General features: G+C 45.8%; 1 protein-coding gene across 3 annotated transcripts in view; it reads left to right on the forward strand.

The window, feature by feature from the left end:
* Nucleotides 1-9,714: 9,714 nt before the first annotated feature.
* The window catches only part of LRMDA (leucine rich melanocyte differentiation associated), a 1,078,273-nt gene continuing 1,063,057 nt past the window's right edge, over nt 9,715-24,930 (forward strand). The window contains exons 1-2 of one of the 3 annotated variants that reach the window (XM_047702510.1): nt 9,715-9,940; nt 16,279-16,379. In XM_047702510.1, coding sequence (XP_047558466.1) covers nt 9,911-9,940; nt 16,279-16,379 — 131 coding nt within the window. In that variant the 5' untranslated portion in view covers nt 9,715-9,910. Of the gene's footprint in view, nt 9,941-16,278; nt 16,380-19,196; nt 19,272-24,930 lie in introns of those variants that run through there. The other 2 variants (XM_047702506.1, XM_047702507.1) reach the window with 2 other exon arrangements.

A 24,930-nucleotide genomic window follows, 5' to 3' on the forward strand; every position in this document is an offset into this window, starting at 1 on the left:
CCTGTCGGCTGCTTCTTCTATAGGAGGGCACAGTGCATACGGACTTTTTAACTGCAACAATCCCCACCCCCGCGCCCCCACCCACAATGTGGTATTTTGGTGAGCCGTTCCATCTTGGCTCCTCTATTCTTGTCTCCAAAACAGACTTCAAGCCCTGGCAGTTGGGCTGCAATCTCTTTGTGGTCTCTCCCTTCAGGCCGTGAAAGGGGTCAGGTGTACTTTCAGAGTCTGTGAGGACATTTGTCTGAGCCTACTCTCTTCTTCCGATTGATCTTCCTCCAATTGTCAGGCCTGTTGCCCTAAAACACGAATGTAACCACGTTACTCCCATTGTGCTCAAAGCGAGGCCTGTGTAGGTCTTTATGGTCAGGCCTGCCTGTCTCTTTAGCTCTCTTCCTGTCTTCAGTGTCACCAATGACTTCCCTGCTGTTAAATCCAATGGTTAATTCTTTGTCCTCAGTTTACTTGACCTTGAATAGCAATGGACGAATTGATTGCTCTTTTTTCTTCTTATTCCTTAATATTTTGTTTATAAAATTTTTCAAACTTATAAAAAAAAATTTAAAGAACAAGATAATGAAAAAAAAATTAAAGAACAAGATAATGAATGCCCTTTGTCTTCATTTAGACTTATCAGCTGTTAACATGTTACCATGTCGGCATGCTCTCTTACACACACACACATTATTTTTTTCTGAACCATTTGAAAGCTGTAGGCAACTTGATGTTTACCCCTAATTTCTTCAGCTTGCATCTCTGAAGGAAAAGAACATTCTTTTATGAAACCACAATACAATGAGTGCACTGACGAAAAGAAATATTAATTTAGTATTATCAGTAACATCATCAAATGGTTCAAATGTAAACATTTCTGATTGTCCCTTAAATGTCTTTTTAGCTGTTTTTCTTTTCCCTAGTTTCAGTATCCAACAAAAGATCACACATTGCTCTTAGTGGTCATGTTTCTTTAGTCCATTTTTATCTAGTACATTCCTTTCTGTTCCCCACCTCCCTATGACATTGACATTTTGGACAGTGTAGTTCAGTTGTCTTGAAGAGTGTTTCACTTTCTAGATTGTCTCTTTCCTCATGGAGAGAGTCTGGGGAAACATTTTGGCCAGAATCGCATGTAGTCACGTGCGACTCCCACTGCATCTCATCTGAGGCCCATATGATCAGGTTGTCTTACCCTGGGAGATGCTAAGTTTGGGCTGGTGACCACCAGATCAGTCCACTCTAAAGGTACATTTTCTGCTTTGTAATTTATAGATAATCTGTGAATTTCCATGTGAATTTCCTGCTCACCCAATGCTTTCAGCATCCCCTGGTGGTCTTTGGCTGAATTGGTCATTATGTTAGAACTCCATCTTTTTTCATTTCTTCTCTTTTCTTTTTTTAAAAGATTTTATTTATTTACTTGACAGAGATCACAAGTAGGCAGAGAGGCAGGCAGAGAGAGAGGGGGAAGCAGGCTCCCCACTGAGCAGAGAGCCCAATGTGGGGCTTGATCCCAGGACCCTGAGATCATGACCTGAGCCGAAGGCAGAGGCTCAACCCGCTGAGCCACCCAGATTCCCCTCTTTTCTTCTCTCTTTTTTAAAAAATTTATTTATTTGACACAGATAGAGAGAGAGAGATCACAAGTAGGCAGAGAGACAGGCAGAGAGAGGGGGAAGCAGGTTCCCTGCTGAGCAGAGAGCCCGATGCGGGGCTCGATCCCAAGACCCTGGGATCATGACCTGAGCTGAAGGCAGGGGCTTAACCCACTGAGCCACCCAGGCACCCCTCTTTTTTTTTTTTTTTTTTTAAGCATTTCTTTCTTGGCTTCCAGAGTCTGACTTGCTTTCGGTTCTTCTTACCTCTGCAGCTTCTCATTCTCAGTCTTTATGGCTCTTCCCCTTCTCCTTGACCTCTCACTGTCGGTGCTTAAGACTCAATCCTCAGATCTTTTTCATCCTGTCTTGTGGCTTTAAATGCCATCTAAAAACTGAGGACTCCCAAATCTCCAACTCTAGTTCATATCTGCTTCCTTAAGTCTACTTTCCTATATAGACTCCTTCCTTGGCCTTTCTGCTTGTATATGTCAAAGTCATCCCAAACTTCTTAGGTCCAAAAGTGATCCCCTGAGCCCCTTGCCCCCTAACTTGCTCATCCATTTCAGTATGTCCGCTTCATTCTTCCAGTTACTCAGGTCAAAGCCTTAAAGTTACTCTTGTCTCCTGTGTTTCTCATGCTCTCCATGTCCAATCCAACAGGAAATTCTGTTGATGTCATCTTCAAAATATATGTGGGCACTTGTCACTGTCTCCAGTGAGTCCTCTGTTAGTCTGCTATCGGCTTTCCCTGTTTTTGCCCTTCCTTCTCCATGGTCCATTCTCAGTATAACAGCCAGAGCAGTCTTTACAAAATATGGGTCCTTTTCTCAAGGTTCCGCATCTCACCTGGGAGTACAAGACCAAGTCCTAGTCTTAGTCTATCAGTCCTTAAATTCCTCCTCACACCATACCCTGCCTCCTGATTTCATTTGCATTATTCTTCCTCTTGTTCACTTCACTGTAGCCACTTTGACATCCTTGCTGTTTCCCAAACCTGCCAGGCACTCTCTTGCCTCAGGGCCTTTGAACTTGCTGTTCTAGCGGCCTTGAACATTTTCCCCCTAGATGTGCATCTGGCTCTCCCTCACCTCCTGCAGGACTTGACTTGTATATCACTTTCTTCATGGGGCCTTCCCTGATCATTCCATCTGCCCCCAGGGACTTCTTATCCCCTTCCTGTGCTCTTTTATTCTCCCCAGCACTTATCACCACCAAATATTTGGTATTTACTTGCTTATTATCTCTCCCCACACTGAAAGTAAGCTCCACAAGGATAGAAACTTTGTTTTCTCTATTGCTCTGTCCCCACAATTTAGATTAGTATCAAGCATACAGCAGGTATTCAAGAAATATTTTTTGAATACATGAATTGAATGAGTGAATTTCCAGTACCTAAGCATAAGCTATAAACCCTCTAGGTTCTAAGGACTGACAGTCTAAAATTTCTGCATTCTCTGCTGGCCACTGGGAGCTAGTGCAGTAGGTGGGAGGCCGGACTGTGTCCCAGATCAGGGTTCAGAGTTCAGACGGTAGCAATGAGATGGAACCCATGCATGCAACATTGGCCTGTGTTTTGTGTGCCTGTATACTTACACAAATGTTTATGTGCTGCTTTGAGTTTGTGAGTCTGTGCCGGTGGGGTCATGTATAAAGGTCAGTGATCCTTTCCTGTTTTCTTCTCCAGGAAAGCCACAGATGCTTTATCGGGCTGGAGTCCCTGTGTGTGCTCATGGTTGTCTCTGCTGGCGGCTGCAGCATCTCAAGGCTTCCGCCCGCCTGTGCTTTGGAGCTGAGCGGGGGCAAGCCAAAGCCTGGTGTGGCTGTACCAGGGAGACTCACCTTCCTGACTGGAGTGACACTGTGCCCTGGGAAGCATTTGAGCTCAAGTTCGCCACTCAAGCATGAGCGAAGTGGCAACACAACGACATGAGACTCAGAGAACACTCATCGCTTTTGCCTTTGCTCTTCCATCTGCTTGGAAGATTCTTCTGCCAAGGCTTCTCCTGGTTGGCGCCATGTTATTATTCAGATTTCAGCCCGAATGTTGCTCCTCTTAGAGAAGCCTTTCCAGAACACTCCATAGCTGTCTGGGGCTGTGCAGTTTGTGTATCACAAAGCATTGTGAGAGGGGCTAAAGTCTGGCTCCTGCTCTGCTCATCAAGGATTTCACAGGTAGAATGTTCTGAACAGCTAGCAGAGACCTTGGACATTGTATGTCCAAATTAGCAACACCCCCACCACATTGTCTTCTTTTATCTTCATAACATGTGTTAGTGTTACCTGATATTACACATTTCACATACTCGAAATTATTTATTTACTTGTAACCTGTGCCCTCCCACCAGAGTATAAGCCCCAGGGGAGTAAGGATTATATCTGTCTTGTTCCTTATTGTTGGAGCCTGACACCTAGCAGGTGTCCAGAAGTATTTATTAATGAGCACATTCTCTCTCCTTATTTTGCAGAGATGTACATACTTACCTGTGTTTTTATCTTACTAGTAAATTGCTCCTTGGATCAATTAGTTTTCATGTAAGGAAACTGAGGACCTCAGGAATGAAAGGCTTTAGCCATGAGCACCTGGCTAATAATAGCAAAGCTAAGTCTTGAACCCAGGACTCATAGGCCAGGGCACTGACCACTTCAAGACTTGCCCACCACTTCACCTGACCCTCAGGCTTCTGGTACTGGTGGTACAGGTGCAGCTGATACTTGCTTTGCCCCTGGCTCAGAGCTGCAGAGAGAGCTGGGGCTCCTTTCGGAAGTGGGAAGAGACTCTGAATTAATATTGGTAAATCATGCCAGAACCCTCTTGTGTGCATTATAATTATTGCCCCCCATATATTCTAAAATAATCCCTGTAAATAATTATAAAAGTAAATCTCAGTGACAAATTTTGTATTTTATTTTATTTCCAGGAACACATTTATTCATCATAATCTCTTCAGGGTTAGGACAAATTGGAGCACTGGGTAGTGAATACAATTTGCAAATAGGCAATATAAGTAGAGAGAAAATTAATATGTATTCCTCAGCACTCTAAAAGGAGAGGAAGAACATTAACAGCCATTTCCATGAAGATATAACTTTGAAAATGTTATTTCTGATCCATCAGTGTGGGACTCCCTATGAGGAAAATGGTTGCAACGTGACAAGAAGTGATTAGATGTGAAATGGCATCTTTCTGGCGCTTTCCCCAGTCTCTTCACCCTCTTCTTACTGGGACGTAGGATGAGTCCTGTTTTATTTTCTTCAGAAGGTTACAGTTCTGGCCTGGGGTCGGCAGCTCATTTGCTGGGTGGCCTTGGGCAAGTCCCTTCCATGCCTTCGGCCTCAGTTTCCTCAATCCGTATTTGGAGTAAGTAATTTCTAAAGCAGCAGTCTGTATGGTCACAGTGCAAATTACCTGGGGATACTTGAGAAAATATACGTGCTAGGACAGCGTCTGTGGAATCAGAATCTCATTTGCTGAGTCCTGTACATTTTATTTGGGGGGGGGGGCATTGTTCCTCAACCTCTGAATGGCAGAACCTCTCCAAGCCAAATTCAAATTCTGGAAAAGTACCTGGGGCTTAGACACTGCTTCCGTCTCCACCAGCAGACAGAATAAGTCAAACAGGTTCTTCTGGTCAATGTTCACTTTCCTTCTCAAAAGCCTTCTATGAGCTTCTGTCCTCAAGTCAGAGATCACCTTGGTCTGGGCCCAGCTAAGGGCTTGGGGCATCCAGCTAATTCCAGGCAAATGGGGGAATAAGATTTGGTTTTCACTGCTGTTTCCAGGATTTGTGAAAATAATGCTTAGAGGGGCATCTGGGTGGCTCAGTTGGTTGGGCAACTGCCTTTGGCTCAGGTCATGAACCCGGAGTCCCAGGATCGAGTCCCTTGTAGGGCTCCCTGCTTCACGGGGAGTCTGCTTCTCCCTCTGACCTTCTCCCCTCTCATGCTCTCTCTCTCAATAGATAAAGAAAATCTTCAAAAAAAAAAAAAGAAAAGAAAAGAAAAGAATGCTAAGAGATTAGCAGGGAACAGTTCCAGTTATAAATTCTCTTTTCCTGATCCTTCCATCCAGTCTCCTCCGTTAGTTTCTAATTACAAAGGCAGGGTATGCATGTTGCAAAAATCACAGAATATATGCAGTGAAAAGCAGAAACTCCTTTCCCACTCACCTTTTACAAACCTACTCCCTTCCCCACTCCCTGCTAATGTTTGCATTTTAATAGAGACAACAACCACAGTATCTTTTAAGATCCTAAGAGAAGGGAACTCAGAGGCACTGAGAATTAATGGTAATGACAATTATAATAGTACACAGTAATAATAAACTAACATTTATGCAATGAATGATCATACCAACCATTATGATTGCCTTTAACATATATATTTTAAAATGTAATTTGTTCTGGTTGGGAGATCAAGCAATCTAGGAGCCTAGATCATCCTTAATCCCTCACATACGTGCAAATATTGCAGAGAGGACCCTGGAAACCTTTCCTCTTTCCTAAACTCCCTCCTTTAGACTGAAAAGAGGCTGCTTCAGCAACAAAGGGCATTTTGTATGCAGACATCCAGATTTTTTTTTTTTTTAATTGAAATCTGAATGTGGTGAGTCTGAACTAGGGGCTAGGGCATGATTAATTACAGCAATCATCTTAACCTGCCCAGGGGTTGGGCCTGAAAAAAATGAGGCCAGGCTGAATAGAAATTTGACTAAGGATAGGTAGGAATGCTAATAAAACTTTGTTAACTGGCTCTGTCCTCTCAGCTGATCATGCACAAAGTTGGAGGGTTTTAAGCAATCAGTTCCTGTTTCACTGGTTCTGGTCGACCCCAGAATCAACTCCCTTGATTGCAAATAAACAGGATTTTCCTTTTTGTCCGCAGGAATGTGAAGGAGGAAGAACTCTAGGGGAAAGGGCCTTTTCTGCCAAAGAATAATAATAACAAAGATGACAGTAGGAATAAAATATTGGCCTCTTCATCAAGGGTGATAAGGAAATTTCTAGTGGTTAGTGTCGAACCTTCTCACTCCCCATTTGTAAGTGTTAGAACTCCAGAATTCATATGCTCAGGATTAGCTGCCCAGGTCTGATTTGAACTTTCTGTTCTGTAGTCCTCATGAGTATACAGTACAAATGGGGTTCCCTGTTTCAATGTTGGACACAGGAAATAGGATCACAATGACAGGGCTTCTTGTTGACATAGGACTGCAAATGTCTGAGCACAAATCTTTCCGGAAGCGTATGCCTTAGTTATGTATACCTGGAGTGCCTAGCACGGTGCCTGGTCCTCGGATGCTGTGGCTGAAGAGCTGTGGGGTAAAATAGGGTGAGATAGGGGTCTCCAAATCTCGGTCTCAACTGCCCACTAGAATGGCAGGAGGGAACTGAAGAAGCACGTGGGTCACTGTATGAGCCTTCTTCCCCGCTGCCCGCCCGCCCAGCCGTGCTTCTGGGGCTGAGGCAGAAAGAGCTGTATTCAAGATGAAGCCTCAAGATCTGTCCCCTCTGTTCACTCTTGTCAACTTCCTGGGTTCCAAAGGAATCATTTGTTCACCTCCTGGGCCAGCCTCATCTCCGCTGTTCCTTTGCTCTCTCCCTTCCATATGCCTGGAAGAACTTGAACTTTGCTATTGTAGATGTAATTTTCCTTTTTGCTCAAGAAAGTGATGAGGAGGTAGAAGGATGTGCTTCATCCCCATCTTCCGATTGTCCTTGGTTCAGGGATAGAGATCCTTCTTCTCCTTCTCCTTTCCCCTCCTTTCTTTCTCTTCTTCCTCCTTGTTCTTCTCTTCTGAAGATAACTTCCAAAGCTGAAGGGAGTAAGGAGAGGTGAACCCAGTATGGTTTTAGAGGAACCTCCCCGACTAAATTCAATAAATTTCTACTCTGCTCAAGAACTTTCAGTAGCTCCGTATTGTCATCAGCTTCCATTTCTAACACTAAAGCCCACGTCCATCTGAACTATAGCCTTATTGTTTGTGATTTCTCCAATTATCTGTCCCTTGCTGTCAGCTGGCCTCCTGGATGTGTTCACCTAGTGGAGACAAGAGTGGATGGGGAGGCAGAACAGCTAAGACCAGATAGAGGAGGGGGAAAGTGGGCAAGGAGGCGGGAGAGGTAGGAAATGATGGGATTCTAAAAGATCTTGAGGGACATATTGGAGATTTTGGACTGTTATTAGTTGATTAAGAGCATTGAAAGATTTCAGGTAGGGTCACATCAGGCTTTTAGAATGATCACCCTAGAGCCGTGTAGAGGAAGGAAAAGTAGTGAGGAAGTCCTGGTAAGGTAGAAAAGATCCCTGCCTACTTTAGCATCACTGGCAGATAGTGTGTGCAGAACAGTCTATGCTCAGAAGACACAGCTGTGTACGGACACAGGGGCATGGGTGAGATGACCTCAAGCACCCTCCTGTTGGGGTGAGAGTGGGTAGGTTCCAATTTCATCTGTGAGTAGCTTTAAGCCTGTTTCCCCATGTCCTCTCCTGCCAGTCAGAGAAGCCTTCTAGGAGGGCCAAGGTGAAAGGTGGAGAGGGCAGTTTGTCATGACTGTGAGGACCTGGGCCCGCTTCTTCCTTTTTGGGCAGGAAAGGTAGACAAAAGTGGACAATGGACCAGAGAGACTGCATCCAACAGAGAAGGAGAGAGGAGCATGAGGAGCTGGTCTGTGAGGCAGTAGGCCTGGAAGATTCCCTTTGATCCCCCTTATCTCTGGAGGGCAAGCCTTCTCTTTTGGCCTGTAGGAACTTTTGTTGCAGCATTTCCTGACTGCCCCCCACCCCCAGAGTAAACACAGCCAAGTCTCTGTTCTTAGCTCCACTCTGCTATGTCCGCTCCTCCCAGCAGAGAGAGGGGCAGGCGGGTCGGCCCTCAGAGGTCAACACCACTCATCAGAACGCTGACAAGGAGGGTCCGTATTACAATGTGTTGGCACCAGGCCTGAGAGACGATGACGATAGCCACAATATGCTTAACCACGACCATAATTATCATCAGCTGCACAAACAGGGGTTTCTAAGGGCTATTTGGACACACAGAACAATGAAAACAAAAGCCCTGGGAACACCCGCCTCATCAGAGGTGAGAACTCCCATTATCAGTAGTTCTACAGAGTTGAAGCAGTTGCAGTGCAATGGGTAGGATGTGAAGTCTGGCACTCAGGATCCCTTCTCTGTTTGAATGTTAGCTTTACTCACTGGTATGGAGGGAGCAGGGGAGAGAGGCCAGTTAAGGCCAGGCTGGCTCTTAGTTTCTAGAGAAGATTGGTGATAATGTGACAATGAAGTGGTATGTGGTAATAGCTTCCTGCAACCTGGGGATGGAGGCATGAAGGCAAAACTTCTCAGGGGGAAAATTTGGTTCCTTTCAATTGAGGATAGGCATGAGCTGCCCTCCCAGCCTGATGGAGGAGGCAGTAAAGGTCGCCTTTCTCTTCCACCTGAGGGGAAGGGGTGTGGTGCTGCGGGGGTGGGGGGGAATGGAGGTGGAATTTGACCGCATGGATGACTTTGGCTTCACAAATAAGACGGGAAAGAATAAGAGAAACCTGAAATTTGGGGACATTATTGATTCTTCTTCTCTAGGGTTTATTACTGTAAGCTGGGATGCTTTTAGCTGAGCCAGCATTTTGTTATAACGAAATTCAATTTGCTCTTCCTTCCACTACAAGTGGAAACTCCGCCCCACCCGGTGTCTTTCCAAGCTCTCCATTTTCCCCCTTCCCCTCAAAGTTGGGGAGGGGAGTCGGGCCAACACCCCTCCTCCCGGCAGTTGATTACAGTTATGTAATCCGGATTGTGAAATAGGAAATGCCCGCTCTTCATGGCCCCGGCTAACTAAAGACTCAGATGGGGCCCCCCTCATGCGAAGCCCTCCTTCCCTAGCCTCCCCCCACTAGACTAAAGGAGTAGAGTTCTGGGCTTGGAGTTTTGGGGGGATGCTATTCTTGGTCCCCTGGGCCCTCAGGGGGGCGATGAGGTCCTGGGGTGCCCCGGGGGCCATGGGGGAAGTCAAGGGGTCAGGCCATTCCGTGGGAGCGCGGGGCGCTGGGGGCTACCTCCAGCAGCGCGTGACGGGGCGGGGGCGTGCCTAGGTTCACCCGCTCGAGGGCCTGCGGAGGGCAAGAGGCCGGGAGCTCAGCTGAGCCCGAGTTCCAGCGCCCGGCCCGCGCCTCGGGCTTCCGCCGGGTCAGCTGACTATTTAAGTGCGGAACTGCGCGCTGGGCTGTGCTGCCCGCCGCCGCGCTGCGCTCGGTGCTTGGCTCTCGCCGCTCCGCGCCTGCACCCGGTGCTCCGCGCCGCGCGTCCGCCCAGTTGTCATGGCTGGGCTCGTGGTCAGTGGAACTCAAGTAAGTCCGCCAGGACGAACCCCGCCCTCGCGTGGGGCAGTCGGTGTGGGGAGGGAGTGCTGGGGCAAGGGGCCACCCCGAGGTTGGAAAGGCCCCTTGCCCCACCGCAGGCGGGCTGCTGCGTCTCCAGCTGGCGACTCTTTCAGGAGCCCAAGCCCGCCCTAGTTTGGTGAGAGCACCACCCCCTCCCCTGGCTGTGGGAGAAGAGGGCAAGGCCCCCTAGGTCGACAAGGTCCCCTCCACCTTCTCTGTCCCTACTATTCCCTGCTAAGGCCGGCAGCGCTGATTTCTCCATCAGGCAGAGGGGACCATGCCCACAGCTGATGGTACTTTTGGGGGCTCTTCAAAAGTGTGTCATTTAATAATCAGAAGAAAAGACCTTGGGTCAAAGAGAACATTTTAATATATGCGTCCTTGTACTAATGAAGTTATAAAATATAAACATTAGGGGTGTGTGTGTGTGTGGTTTCTTTATTTTTTAAGGTGCCCAGGATGGCAAAAGTGCCTAGTTCCTGCTAAAGACCATGAGAATCCTAGCGCATTCCGACAGGCTCCCTAGGTTTGGGGCCCTCACAGCAGACTGCCTCTGGACCCCAAGCCTAGGCCGGTTATTCAAGGCAGCTAGAAGGCTAAAGTCCCCCAGTTTTATTTTGGCATCTGATTTCTCTTTTTAGTTTATTATAGGGTTGAAATACCATGTTATATTAGTTTCAGGTATGCAACATAGTAATTTGACAATTCAGTACATTATACTTGGCTCACCACAAGGGTAGTTAGCCTCTGTCACCATGCAACGCTCTTACAATGTTACTGACTATATTCCTAATGCTCTACTTCTCATCCCCCCCCCCCCCCCCCCCCGGGACTTTTCATAACCCTTTGTGCCTCTTAATCCCTTTCACTATTTGCCTATCCTCCCACCCTCCCCCACCCCCTCTGGCGACCACCAGTTTGTTCTCTTGTATTTGAGTCTGTTTTTGTGTTTTGTTCATGTTTTAGGTTCCACGTGGAAGTGAAGTCATGTGGTATTTGTCTTTCTCTAACTTTTTTCACGGAGCCCAATAACCCTCCAGTTCCCTCCATGTTGTCACAAATGGCAAGCGCTCATTCCACACCTGACTTCTGGAACTGGTGTCCGAGGAATGGCAACATTCCAGTTTCAACTCAGGGTGACAGACGCCTAGCCTCTCTTGTTTTCAGCCCTGTAGTGGAGCCTCAGGTGTTCTCAGTCATTGCTGGAGGGATGCTGGGCCCAGGGGCCTTTTACCTTCTGGAAAAGCCAGGTCTCTCTTTTTAACCTCTGATTAAGCCAGCCCTCCTCCCGCCTTTCCTTGCATGCCCTGGAGAAACAGTTCTGAGGTTTTGAAGCTCACCTCTTGCACTGCCTAAGGCAGGTAGTGTCAGGCACAGTTAGTTTTTTGAGATGACTTTGGGCAAATGTTTCCACATTCTCAGAGTTTGGAAGTGAGAAGGCCAGGGAGGTACCAGCCTGTGAGAAAGGTTGAAAATGATGGGTCTTACTTAGATGGCAGGGAAAAGGGCTTTTGGGAGTTAACATGTCCGCCTAGAAGGAGGAGTTGGAGGAGAAGGCCTCGGCCCAAGAATGTCCCCTTCCCCGCAGACCCTAGGTCTCTGCATTTTAGACCCAGCATTCATTGGGTGAAGCTTCTAATAACTTGGAGCACTTGACGGGAGGGGTAAGAACTTGCCTGTGCCGCCTCCTCTCTTCCCCTGTTTCCCTAACTTGATTATTTTCCTGCACCCCCTGCTTTTAGCCTACTCCAAAGGGCTCAAAGGAGATTATTAACTTGTGGGTGAGGCATTTTGAGCGTTAGGGGACTGTCTAAGCAGATGGAGCTGAGAAGACAGGCTGAGGAAATGCTGCTGGGGTGTTAGTCTCCCAGGTCCGGAACCTCCTAGGCCAGTGGGTCTGAGTGGCAGCCGGGGTTTTAGGTGTGGACTTTTTTGCTTAGTTTTTAGCGTTCTGCCCCTTTTAGTTTCTAGGGACAGCCATAACAAGAAGTAGTTCCTGGAATGTGTGTCACATGGTATTTCTTAAATTTTGGTTGAGCCTTCTTAAAAAGAAAAAAAAGCCTTCCCATGAGCCCTTAGTATTGATACTGTTCTTATTGCAATGTTGCCTAAATATACAAACATACTACCAGATAGAACTTTTTCTAAGTTCATGGAGTCCTAACCCCCAAATAAAGAGATGGTTTGAGGGCATAGAAAACAAAACAAAACAAAACAAAACCAAAACATAAAACCAAACATACCACCACTGAAACAATTGAATAAGATGGATGATGTTTTGTTGAAATTAGGTCATTGCTTTCAACACCACTGTGGGCTGACTGCTGTTGCCCTGGGTTTTAGGAGTTCCACGGCCTTCTATCAGCCCTCTCTCCACTCTTCTCTGTAAAATATTTTTATTCAACATGAATCTGAATTCATTTGGCCTTCTCTTGGCTTGAATGCAACATTTATATCAGCATAAAGTCCTTAATCTTCTTTTTCCACCAGTTTATGACCAAGTAGTGGCATCGATACAATTGTAGATCTAAATGCAAACGTGGAATTCGGGTCCTGAAGTCTTGTTCCCAAGACATGGGAATAACAAATCTTTTAAGGGTATTGGTCTGATTCACCTATTTACTGAGTGACCAGTAGGTGCTGAGGACAGTGCTATGTACTCTTGGCATTGCTCTAAGTTAGTTGAGGATCTGTGACTCACTGGGCTATTTCATGAGGATTGACTAGCTAATAGCCAGGTGTAGGCATTTAATACATGTTAGTTCCCTTACTCATCATACCTTTGGGATGCAGTTAGTGTTAGACTAGTTTACAGAAGATGAGACCAGCTCTGTGAGATTGTGAGCCATCTGGGATAACACAGCTAGGAAGTAGCAGCCCGTGACAGTTTCTATTCTGACAGAGCTTTCACTACCACACATTTAAAATCCAGGATCTTCCACTCCTGGGCTGATTATTATCAGAAAATAATCGTTGTCATACACAGTCGACTAAAACTTCTACCATGCTTAGAGATGTCCAGAGGCCCAGACTGTCTCAACTGCAAACCGAAATCTGTAGTCCCTGTAGTTGAGTAATTCCCTGTGGCCTCTGCTCAGGGGTGCTGGGTATGTGTATGGGTGGAGATTTTGCACAGACCTTCTTATTTTCCTCTCTGGTGTCCCTCTATGGCTGGGTGGGGGCAGGGCAGGGGAATCTTCATCAGTTTTCATTTCCCCAGTAATGGTGTCCCTTTCTGTTACCATTCCACACAAGGCAGAAGTCTTGCGATACCGGAGACCTAAGGTAGGCAAATGAGAAGTATAAAACTTGGTTCTTCAGTCTAAAAGTAACTCACTAAAGGCAATGGCTCTTGTTCTGGATGTGCTCTTGCTTCTGTGGCATTTAGGGTCTCTTAATCTCGATTTCCCGTATTTGCTCAAGTAGCCAACTATTTTTGGTCTGGCTCTTTGGGCCTTGTTACAGTAGGTGGGCCTCTGCTCGAAGAAGCTTCCTGATACCCTGAGAGGTAATGTCTTCCATTCAGGAGTACTTGTTAAATAGGACTTTGTTCTCATTGTGAGTGTTGGTTGCAGTGCCTGGCAGTGGTTGCTAGCTGCTTTTAAGCCTTAAACCTTGTCCTGCTGATTTGGACCCTTAAACGTGGCCAGCCGAACTCGCATCTCTAAATGCCCCAGTTTAGCCTGGGGTTGGTGCGGTGGGGTGTCCAAGCATGCAGATGGCTTATCAGGTTGGCTTTCATCCCAAATTTTAGAGACTTGGTCTCCACTGTGGAAAAGAGTTGTGCTTGAGTTTTCCTGGGATGTTGTGTTAAGCTGTTGTAATAAAACAAGCTGATATGTCTCGTTAGGCATGTGAATGATGTGTAGGCTTCATGGTGATAGCTTCCTTGGTGTTCCTTTTGCCTCTGAAAGGGGATCCTACAGAAGAAAAGGGGGAGCAAATCTCCCTCTACCTAGGTTCTAATGCTCCTCTAGGGCTCTCAACATCCTATATCATGAGGTAGGTCACAACCTTTTAGCCAGGAAGATGCATTTTTTTGAAGCCAAAACGTGATGATAGATGTGCCACTGGTGTTTATTGATCAAGAAAATCCACATCTTGGGGCGCCTGGGTGGCTCAGTGGGTTAAAGCCTCTGCCTTCAGCTCAGGTCATGATCCCAGGGGCCTGGAATCGAGCCCCGCATCGGGGTCTCTGCTTAGCGGGGAGCCTGTCTCCTCCTCTCTCTCTCTACCTGCCTCTCTGCCTACTTGTGATCTCTCTCTCTCTATCAAATAAATAAATAAATAAAATCTTTAAAAAAAAAAAAAAAAGAAAAAATCCACATCCATGTGTGGATTCGTAAGAACTCCATGGTGCCCAAGTTGGAAGTTCCCAGTCCTGGTGCAGGACTTTATCATTACGAAGCTCTCTTACAGTGGGCATGCTGCCGAAGTCTTAGTTTCTTTGTAAAAACATGAGGGGTTTCAAGAAACGGAGTCCCTACGCGATGGAGTCCTTGGTGAGTCTATAAGGACAGAGCTCAGTTTCTACATCTAAACCTCAGCCTCTATGCTGTATATACCACGGAGATCTTGAATAATGATCCCTATGAGATTGGGTGCATGATGTGGTGAAAGGGATGGGTTTTCTGGTGATTTCCATGGGCCTGCAGAGTCACTGTGATATTCTACTACAGAAATGGCTGCTGATCGAGTGGGCCTCCGTAGGGGAATTAAAGTCCCTAGATTGATTGGGGCCTTATATCCCCAGTCTCTTCTTGTTGTATGATTTCCATCTGTGTTTGGAAGCAGAAGTTTATTACCCAAGGAGTTCTGAGGAAGGACAGGTCCCATGTAGAAAATGGAGGTGGCTAGATTGAACTTGGAGACCTTTATTTTTTAGTCTGTGTCTTCTGGAGTCCACCTTATTTTATTGGAATCTATTTTTCTGTCCTTTCTCCCAAACTTTCTCTCCTTGAGAAATGAAGTTACTGAGGGCGTGAGTACAGGATACCGTACTGTGCCCATTGGATAGAACGGGGCTGGGAACAGACTTGAAATTGAATGTAGGAAGGTACAGTGTGTGTGTGTTTTTTTTTTTTTTAATAAGGCTGAGTCCTATGGAAGTGCTATTTCTGTAGTTTTAGGATTGAATATTAGTAATCATAATTTCAACCTAACATCTTGAGTTCTATATGGCCACCATATTCTTGTTCCCCATTGGGAAGCATAACCCCTGGGGGAATCTTTTACTTATTCCAAGACATTCTTACCTGTATGTGTAGGAGGAGATGCATTTGGGGGGCAGGGGAGGAAGGATCAAGACCGTAGTCATGTAAGAGGCCCAAATTTCTACCTGGCGGCTGGGGGTAGGGAGTCCTTTAGGGAAGTATCCTATATTTTGATCCACTGGCCAACTGTCACCCACGGGTTTGTTTTATGGATTTGGAATTAGTGCCCTATGGTTGAATTGGCAACTATCTGTAAAAAACGTTTTTCAAAGATTGAGGGGTTGGAGATGTGAGAAAGCCCTCTGACCTTCCTACAATCAAATTCTGGCATCAAATTTCAATTCAGCTTCTTAATATTTGGACATACACTAGGTTAATAATGATGATAAAATAAGTAAAGAAAGGCCTAAGGGAACAGCTCTGCAGCTCGAGTGGCGTTGGTTGCAAAAGGCTCCCTGGAGACTCTTCTTGGAAGCTGTGGCCACCCTTCGTTTCCCTGCTGCCTTCAAATCAGCTTTGTACAGAGTGCGGGGGATGTTTTATATGGAGTAGTAATAGGATGGGATTGGCGGTCTGGGGAGGTTTTCTTGTCCAACCCTATTTGTTCCAGCACCCTGCAGGTTGAATGCTGGTAAGTGCATCTGCTGTGTCTTTTATGAGGTAATGTGCATAACAGGGTATTTGGTGGGGGGGGGGGGGGGGGACAGAGGAGGAGAGGGAGGAGGAAAGCCAGAGGGGCAGCTGTTGGAAAGGCTCCCGAGCAAGAGGCTGATTGCTGTGTTTATATCAGCGTGCTCTGACATGGGGCCTTTTCTGGACACCTGAATCTGGCCAATTTTCATCCAATTTCCATTGTGCTGGGATTAGTCTCCATCATGCTAAGGGTACCAGGAAAGGGGAACTCTTGGCAGAGTCCCTGAAGCCCCCAAAGCTGATTTGATCAGGAAAACAGTCCCAAATGGGTCTTTTGTGTGTGTGTGAGGAGCGCATTGGTTCAAAGTCGCGGAAGCAATCTTCAGATCAATGATTCCGGGTTGGGAGCAGCTGGGCGATTTCCGATTGCCACATTGTTTCTGTTTCATTAATTTCCAGGTGTCCTTCATAGGCCAGGACTGCAGAGAAATTCCAGAGCATCTTGGAAGGGACTGTGGACATTTCGCAAAGAGGCTCGATCTGAGCTTTAACCTTCTGAGGTATGTACCCTTCACAAGATGCAGACCAGGCCAGGTCATGGCCCGTGGGTGAAAATCACCATCCAGTTCTGCATAGGGTGTGGGGGCTCTGAGACATGTGAAATCACACCCCAAAAGTGGGCCTTTGCTTCAGATGAATCTTTGGCTAGCCTCTTTGTGCCACTGAAAAAGCTGCGAGTGTGGACATCCTCCGTCTCCTCCAAGGTCCTACAAGGGGGACCATCATAGTGTTACTTTGTTCTTTACCTTTGTCACTGATGACCATGCAGACAAGTTAGAACACTCTTGGGGAAGGAATGAGATGGAGCCAACAGGGGCATTTGGGGGCGTTTAGGAATGCTTTTCAGGATAACCCCATCTCCCAGAGATTTGCTGAATCACAGGTAAGGTGCATGTATGTGTGTGTGTTCTTCCTTTCTTTTTTTTTTTTTTTTAATGAATTGGAGCCTTAAATATTTTGTGGTGATTTCTCCCAGATGGTATTTTGAAGCCATTCAGACACTGTTGGCATGGGGCAGGAGGGAGGCGAACTCTAACAACTGTTCCAATCTTGGCAGAAGTTAAGTGTGATCTGTATTATTCCATTGGAAAATATACAGTGATTTCGTTTCTTCATTGAAGTTATCCATTGTGACTGGTTTGGGGGCTTGGAAGAGGGAAGTAGGAGGTACTTGGAAAGCAGATAACAGTGGGATACATGAGCAGGGGTCAGGGTGGTGGTTTTCCTAATAAGCTGGTTCCATGTAGGGCTTTTCTTCTAAGTGCTCCCTTGAGAACTGTGCTGTCCTCCAAAAGGAACAAACTGTCTTGGGGTAGAAGGAGAGACGAGATGGAATCCCATTCCAGGGCTCAGGCATTTTTGTGTTTCCATGCCTTGGTCTTTTCTTTCCCAGCCTCTGAGTCAGGACACTTGGGAAATAACAGTTTGAGAGAAAATGGACAAAATGCAGGGCGTGAAGTCACCAGCAGGTAGAGGGGACTTTAAACTGACAGAGCTTTTTGGGCTGGTCCTTTGATGCATGGTCTTTAGGGAAGGGGTGTCCAGAGGGTTATGTAGAAAGAGAGTGGGCACTGAGTGTGTGGGTTCAGAGGTTGGTATCCTTCTGGGGAGATAGGGAAACTGAAAAGTCAAACTGATGTGTAGTGTGAGAGGATGCCAAACAAAGAAATGCTGACTCTAAGGAAGTTCAGGAGGGTCATCGGTCCGAGGATAGGACAAAAGGATAGGATAGGACAAAAGTACACAGGCTGGACTGGATAGTGCCTGGGACAGGTGTGTCCCTTAAGAAGTTCCCCAGTATTCGCAGACCTGTACCCCTGGGGATAAAAATATATGTTTATAAAATTAAAAAAAAAAAAAAAAAAAAGAAGTTCCCCAGTGCAGACTCATGGAGAGGGTTTCTTTGCTTGGTCATCGGAAGGAGCTCTTTCTGTGTGACTGGCTTCCAGAAGCTTGGGGCATTGTGGCTCAGGCTGTGGCTGCCTTGCTGGTGGGAGCCCGGATGTGGGTTGGAGGAGGCTGGGCCCCATGAGGGAGTGTGTCAGCAGGGACTGGTCATGGGACTGAGTTGTCAGGTCTGAAGAAACAGAGCTGTCTTTGTCAAACTCGGAGGCCCTGCTTCCCTTTAGCAGAGAAGGGGCTGGACCTTGGGAGGGGGTGTGTGTGTGTGTGTGAGAGAGAGCGCACACACGAGAGAGAGAGAGAGAGAGAGAGAGAGAGAGAGAGAGAGAGAAGAAGGAGGAGGAGGAGGAGAAGGAGAAGGGAGGGAGAGAAAGAAATGAGCAGAGTCAGTGGCGAGAGGGAGAGAAATGAGCAGAGTCAGTGGTGAGAAGGGGCTTGATGTATAAGGATTTATCATGAGAAAGGACAGGTTTTAGAAGCAGGGCAATTGAGTGAGAGGAAGGTTAGGAAAACAGATCTGGAGTGAGGGGAGTTGTGAATTTAATTCTCCTTTGTTGAGAGGAGAACATTTCTGTAGTGTTGAGTTTGAGGTGCTGTCCCATCTGGTCAGGGGCCTTTTCCTTTCGGTGTGTGATCTCCACCCTGGGTTATAGCTGGATGGGGGCAGGGATGAGCAATGGAGGGGTGCTCACACGGCGTAGACTTTAGGAGGAACAAACGTGCAAAGAGGAGGAAAACCTTCTTCTTTACATGTAGATTATTTTTAGCCTCCCAGTTCTCCTCTGCCCTGCTGTTACTCAACATTGGGTAGTTCCAGAGCTATTTTGTGCATATACTCCAATATGAATGTCTTAAGTGGCCGTATTGTATTCCTTCTTGCCAGTGTAGTAGTTAAAAGGGGGCACCAGTCTTCAGTTAACCACTCACATGAGGAGCATCCTTCTCTGTTGTCTTACCATAAATTCATAACCATACATCATCAACATTGTTAATCTTATTGATAAAAGTAATGGTTCTGCTGATTCTTCTATGGCCACTGTTCATGCTGGAGGGAAGGATGTTTAGGGATTTATAAGCTCTAAACTTTGGTTTTAAGTCCCTGTACATAGAAAATTTTATCCTATTACCTTGTGAATGTTCTCCTTGTGAATGTGAATGTTACCTTGTGAATCTTCTGCTTCTTTTGGATCTGCCGATAGTAAATTGGTTACCTGTCTATGCAGAAGGTTGCAGAAATTCGAGCTGTACTGTTTTTGGGACTCTGTACTGGGGAAATGAAAGTCTCTGGAGCTGGTGTGTGCCCTGTCAGGTTGCAAGTTGAAAATCGAAGCAGGAAAACAGGTCCGAATGAAACTTCTGGCTGCCTTAAAAGACACACATTCTCTCCTCTGCCCTTTTAGCCTACATCTCCCTCCTGGACATGATTCCCATGGACAGATGATTGCCATCCACACTGGAATGGGGGATAGAGGCTTTAGGGAGCTCATCAGGTAATGCCTAGGAGGAGGAATGTTGCTCCTTGAATTTTAATGCATTAATGATCACGAGTCCAATGTCTGCATCTGCATGAAATTGTACTGAGATCTTATTTTTTGAAGACTTTTTTTTAATAGAAACATGATCAACATAGAAATGTTAAATGCAAAGTATAAGGAAACGGTCTTTCTTCAAGTCACTGATAATCTTACCACTAGAAATCACCACTGCTGACACTTTATTGTCTTCCAACCTCTTATAATGCCAAATATTTAAAAATGTGCTGTTGCTCACATTGTGTTGGAAGCATTTTCCTATCAGTAAATACTACATTACAGTTTTTAATGGTTTCTTATTTCTTAGAGTTAGACATTTAGATTGTTTCCAGATTTTTACTGTTAAAAATACGTTATAAATATTCTTGTAATACTCATGAATAGGACTCTGATTAGTTTCTTGGGACAAATTCCTAGAGACAGAATTCTCAGAGGGGTCTGATAAAGATGTCCGATTGCCCTCGAGAGGTTCTACCTACCGATTTCTGCTACTAAGAATATTTGAGAACCCATTGTCCCAAACTCTTCCTTGAACTTGTTTTTGAGGTTTTCGTATTTTATTTTTACTGTGATCAACAAAGTTCCTATGCTTTGGCCAGTGCTGGTTGCTTGATCTGCTCAAGGCAAAGAGCTTGTTAATGAGCTACTCCAGCTTCAAGTTTCCTTTTTCCCCGGATTGGGAAGGGACAGAGTTCTCCGTGGTGCCCATCCCACACCCCACACCCCCAAGGGCCCTGAGTCCCTAGTGACTGGAGTCGGTTGCTTGCTGAGCTGCTTGAACACAGCGGGCAGAGCAGGGCTCCCATGGCAAACAGTGATACATACACCTGTGTCAATCCAGCAATAAAATGGAGAGGGTTTAATTGATCTATGGCAACAGGAAGCTTACGTTTTAAAAATCAAATTATTTGCACTTGCATCTTATTTAGCATCACTCTGATAAATGTACCCCATGGGGGGATTGTTGAGGAGAAAAAGGTGGGAGCTGGCTTGTTGCTTCCCTGGCTTTGGCCAGGATGATGAAAGTGAAAGGCAGGAGAGCTCTAAAGAAATGGTGGCTCTGTGACCCTCACCCCCACAAAGGCAGTGAGGTGGACACTGGAGGTGCGCAGTAAGGGCTCCAGGGATGGGCACACCACCAGTCGTGTCTGATAGGAAGTGCCAGATGAAACTGGGCCTGGTAACTTGCTGCAAAATTGGGAAAATGGGCAGGGAATTAGAAGGAATGAAGGCTTTGTGGTTAAACACCGTGGCTTGCAATCCTGTCACTCACCAATCGCCTTAGGCTGATTGTAGAAATTAAGTGTGTGACTATGGAAAGTGCCTAATAAAAATTACGTGACACATAATAGGTCTTCAAGAAGCATAGCTATAGTTGGAGCTAAAACATGTTGTTAGGGAGGCTGAAAGCCTAGGCTGAATCCTCCACAGGGGCCAGTTCAATCCATGGTAGTCATTGGGGTTCCTGATGGACATTCAGGATTTTCTCTCCTTCTGAACATGGAATGTTGGCACATTGCTGCATCCTTTGGTGTGACCAACTGGCAGAAACTTGAAATGCGAGTGCACAGTTTGCCAATTACTTTTCTACCGGCTGTAATCACTGGGTTCTGACTGTAAATGAGCAAAACCCTCGGCTTATCCATGTTGGATGTCAGTTTTAAATGAGAACAATGTAAGAGTTTAAGATGTTTGTTAACACAGCATAACCTAGCCGATGCTAACCACTTACTTCAGTTCTCCAACTGCCTTTGACATTCCATAGGCTCAACCCAGTTGTCTTCTATGTATTTTCATCTTTGTCTGTTAGGAGCATACCTTTGTTCATAGTACAGTGGGAATGGGTCAGAGAAAATTCCCCAACCAGACTCGCAGGAGAACAGTCCAAAGGGCATGTTCTGTTGACATAGGCCTTCATCAAATCATTTCTTTGCAGCCGGGAACCTTGTCCGTACTTGTTTTTAAAATGCAAATGCAGTGGTCTTACTTGGAGAGCATGTTGATCATGGGGTGGAGATGACCACAGAGCTCATGTCCCTAAACCTTGAGGGGTAGAGATGGTGGTAGAAAAGATAGACTTTAGAAAGATAAACTGTTAGTGAATTTTCAAAATAGTTCTAGGGCATTGATGAATTCCAGGGAGGCAAGGGTCTTTGTGTGTCAGAATGAGTGTTCTCAGTTGGGTAATGTTGCAAAAAGCATCTTTTTTGTTCCAAGAATATCACTGGCCCTCCCTTGCATGGGAGGGGGGGAGGGAAGATCACTAAGGGAGCAGGTATCAGGGATTAAACAGTACCACCCTCTTCCTCATCCAAGAATGTCCTGCCTTCCTGGATTTATAGCCCTCTGGGCAGGGAAAATGGGTTTTGAGCCACTGTGGGTAAGCCTCAGCTGGGGAAGTGGTGGAAGATTGGAGAGAGTTGTCTACGGGGCTGTCATGATGTTCAGCTTTCTCATAGATGATGATGATCCCTGTAACTTTCAGTGTGATTTAGAAAGTACTTTCATAAACAGTGTCTCCAGATTGCCTACTGTGTTTGTCTCTAGGATAAGAAATTCCTACACTTTCTTGGAATGCCTTTTATTTCCCTTCTCAACTGTTTTACTCCCTCAGAACCTTGGGTTTAGTTTCCCTTTCTTTGTAAAGTTTGTCTCCCTGAGCTGTTTGAACTTGGGCCTCACCGCTCTCCCTTCTCCATCTGCCCTGCCGTCTATCCTGTGGACAAAGCTGCCTGCTATGTTGTCAGGGTAGCAGCTGGAAGGAGTGGTGCTTTGGGGGAAGGGGTAGCGATTGGGCAAGCTTCACCCTTTCAGACATTGTCCTTCTTGGCCCTTCAAGTTCTCAACCACAAAGTTCTGTCACAATGATGGAGGTAGGGATTCTCCTAGCATTTAGTGGCTGAGGCCAGAGATGCTTTGCAGGGCATGGGACAGCCTTGGGCAAAAAGAACCCTTCGCCATGCTAACAGCATTTGGTTGAGGAAGACCTCTGAATCTTGTCCCAGATAGGTTGTAGAGTGACTCTCTTGAGTTCCACAATAAAAGAACTTCACAAATAAGCATTAAGAGGGGACTGGCTTCACTCTCCAAAGGAGTCCAGGGACAAGGTATCAGATGACTGACACTAGTCATGTTTATTGTCTTAATAACCAATATTACGGAGCTCTTACTATCTGCCAGAGCTGAGCAGAACACGTCAAGTGGTATTCAGTCTTCCTAACAGCATTTTACAATGTGACTATTACTACCCACAGTTTACAGACGAAGCAACGGAGACCCAGACTGAGGAAGGGGTTGGCCCCAGACTACCCTGATGGTTTAATGGGAAAGGGGGGATTAATTGGCCATGGGGATTTGACTTCATTTCTACAGCTACTCCAAACTGCTTCTTAAAATATAAGATGTTGCTTTTTTGTGTGCGAGAAGATGGGCAGCCTTTTCCAAGCCTGTATTTCCTTGTGCAGGGAAAAGATTTCCTTTTTTCCTTAAAGTTACTGAGCAGCCTGCGGAAGCCACCATTGTGGGGTCACAGTGTATTCTGCAGCTCCAAACTGGGGACCTTGTTGGCCTCCATGTCCAGTCTGTTGTGTTTTCTCTTCTCCTTCTCCAAAAACCTGGTTCGGAAACATTGGGTTTACATGAAACATGGGTTTCATGGTAAGACCTGGTCTGGCTTGGAGGTGGGAGGTTCCCAGGAAACTCCGTCCCTTTTCTTCTTGCCTGCCCCTCCACCCTGGGCTGTGAGGTATGGCTCAGATGAAGGCCACTGTCATGGGAGGTGGCTTGGCAGTTGCTGTGGCTCTCTGTCCCAGCCTTGGGATGGGGACTCTGAGACCCACTGCTGCATGCATGAGGGTTGAGTCTGGAGAGACAAGAAGGTTGTGTGTGTGTGTGTGTGTGTGTGTGTGTGTGTGTGTGTGTGTGTCCCGGTCTGTACTAGCCCTTGTATTCACTCGCATCCACACACCCACCATCTGAAAACCCTCTTCCCTCTGGTCTCCTCTGGGGACAGCAGTGTTAGTCATTTCGGCTGTTCTCTGCTCCTTTATGATGAAAGGGGAACGATTATGCCTTTTGCTGGGTATCTGTGTTTGATTGCAGGGATAGAATAACTACAAATTCTCCCTGGCCAAGACTTTTCTAATAAAAGGTCTCTGCTCTCCCAGCTGCTTTCCCTTCCCCTTCACACCCCCACCCCCATCACTGCCCCAGCACAAGGTCACTTAAGGTTTTAAATGAAGGAGAGAGCCCTATATGTTCAGGTTTTTAGGGTCTCTCTCTCTCTTTCGCACTCTAAAGACCCCTCCTCCTCCAGAGCCATCATTACAGAGATCAGCTCTGTGCCCCCCACCTTTGCACCACCTCCCCTAAGCTCCTCTCTGAGTTTATACAGAACCCGATTTTCAGTATCCTGAGTGTCTGTTTTTTCTCTGATTCTGAAAAAATTAGAGATGGGTAGAGCAGGGAAGACCAACAGAAGAGGTTTAAAACAAAACAAAACAAAACAAAACCCCAAACCATTCTTGAGATAAAGCAAGACTTATTAAAAACAGTTGGAGGGGAGAACCGGAGAGGGGGTGTTAACCCCCACATGCCCCATTTTCTGCAGCTGGAGAAGTGTTTTAAGAAAATGCACCATTGTTAAAACTTTTTTTTTTTTTTGCTTGATGGATTTATTTATAAGGTAGAGAAATATTTTCCCCATAATTGGGTAACTCTTAATAGTAGCAATTGCATATTTATCAGTGTGAGGGGCTGTTATTAATGTAACTGTCAGGCCCAAACACATTTCTGCATTAAATCCATTTAGTATGTGCATTATTCGGGCTCGAATGTCACCGGGACATCAAAGCCCCGTAGGCATGGAGAGCTCAGTGCCCTGCTGTGGCTGCCGAACAGGCCCTTGATCAATAAATGTAACATGTTAATGCAGAGCAAATAGAATAAAAGATTTCTTTGACAAGACATGAAAAATCACCTTGTGGCAGCTGGCATGTGATGCCGTTTCTGGGGAGACACTAGCAAAGTTGATCTGACAAGTAAAGAGGAGAGATGATGGTTGTAAGGTGCTTTTGTTTCAAACTTCTTTCTTGACCTGTCAGGTTTTGAAGGCGCCTCAATGGCTCTTTTTTGTCATGTGAAAATTGTAGTCTTAGGTAGTTATGAAGCAGTTATCTCTTCTCAAATTGTGAATGCTGCTGTTTAATTGATTCACTTAGCATTTGAAACTGTCACGCATTAATAATTGCGAAATCCTGTAGATCCTGCTCTAGTGTGTCATGCTTAAATGTGTAGTTATCAGAAAATTAATATCCTTAATGAACCGGTGCTTTCAAACTAACATTGCATGAAATCTCTTTTGCCCTTTGATTTGCTGAAGCCACATCCGCCAGTTTGCAGAGAGAATCACCTCTCGACAGTTTGCTTTCTTGATGCCCGACAAATGCCAGCTTTGCTGTGGGTACATCGCATGCTCAATGACAATAAATATAGTAATTATACTGGAGTTAGTAATTAACATAATTGTAGTCAATTACGACAAATACAGTGCAGAGCTAAATAAATGAGAGGGGAGAAATTAGCAAGCTAATTGATTTATCTTTACTTGGTTTTCTAT

The sequence above is a fragment of the Lutra lutra genome, chromosome 14 (assembly GCF_902655055.1).
Source record: "Lutra lutra chromosome 14, mLutLut1.2, whole genome shotgun sequence".
Taxonomy (NCBI): domain Eukaryota; kingdom Metazoa; phylum Chordata; class Mammalia; order Carnivora; family Mustelidae; genus Lutra; species Lutra lutra.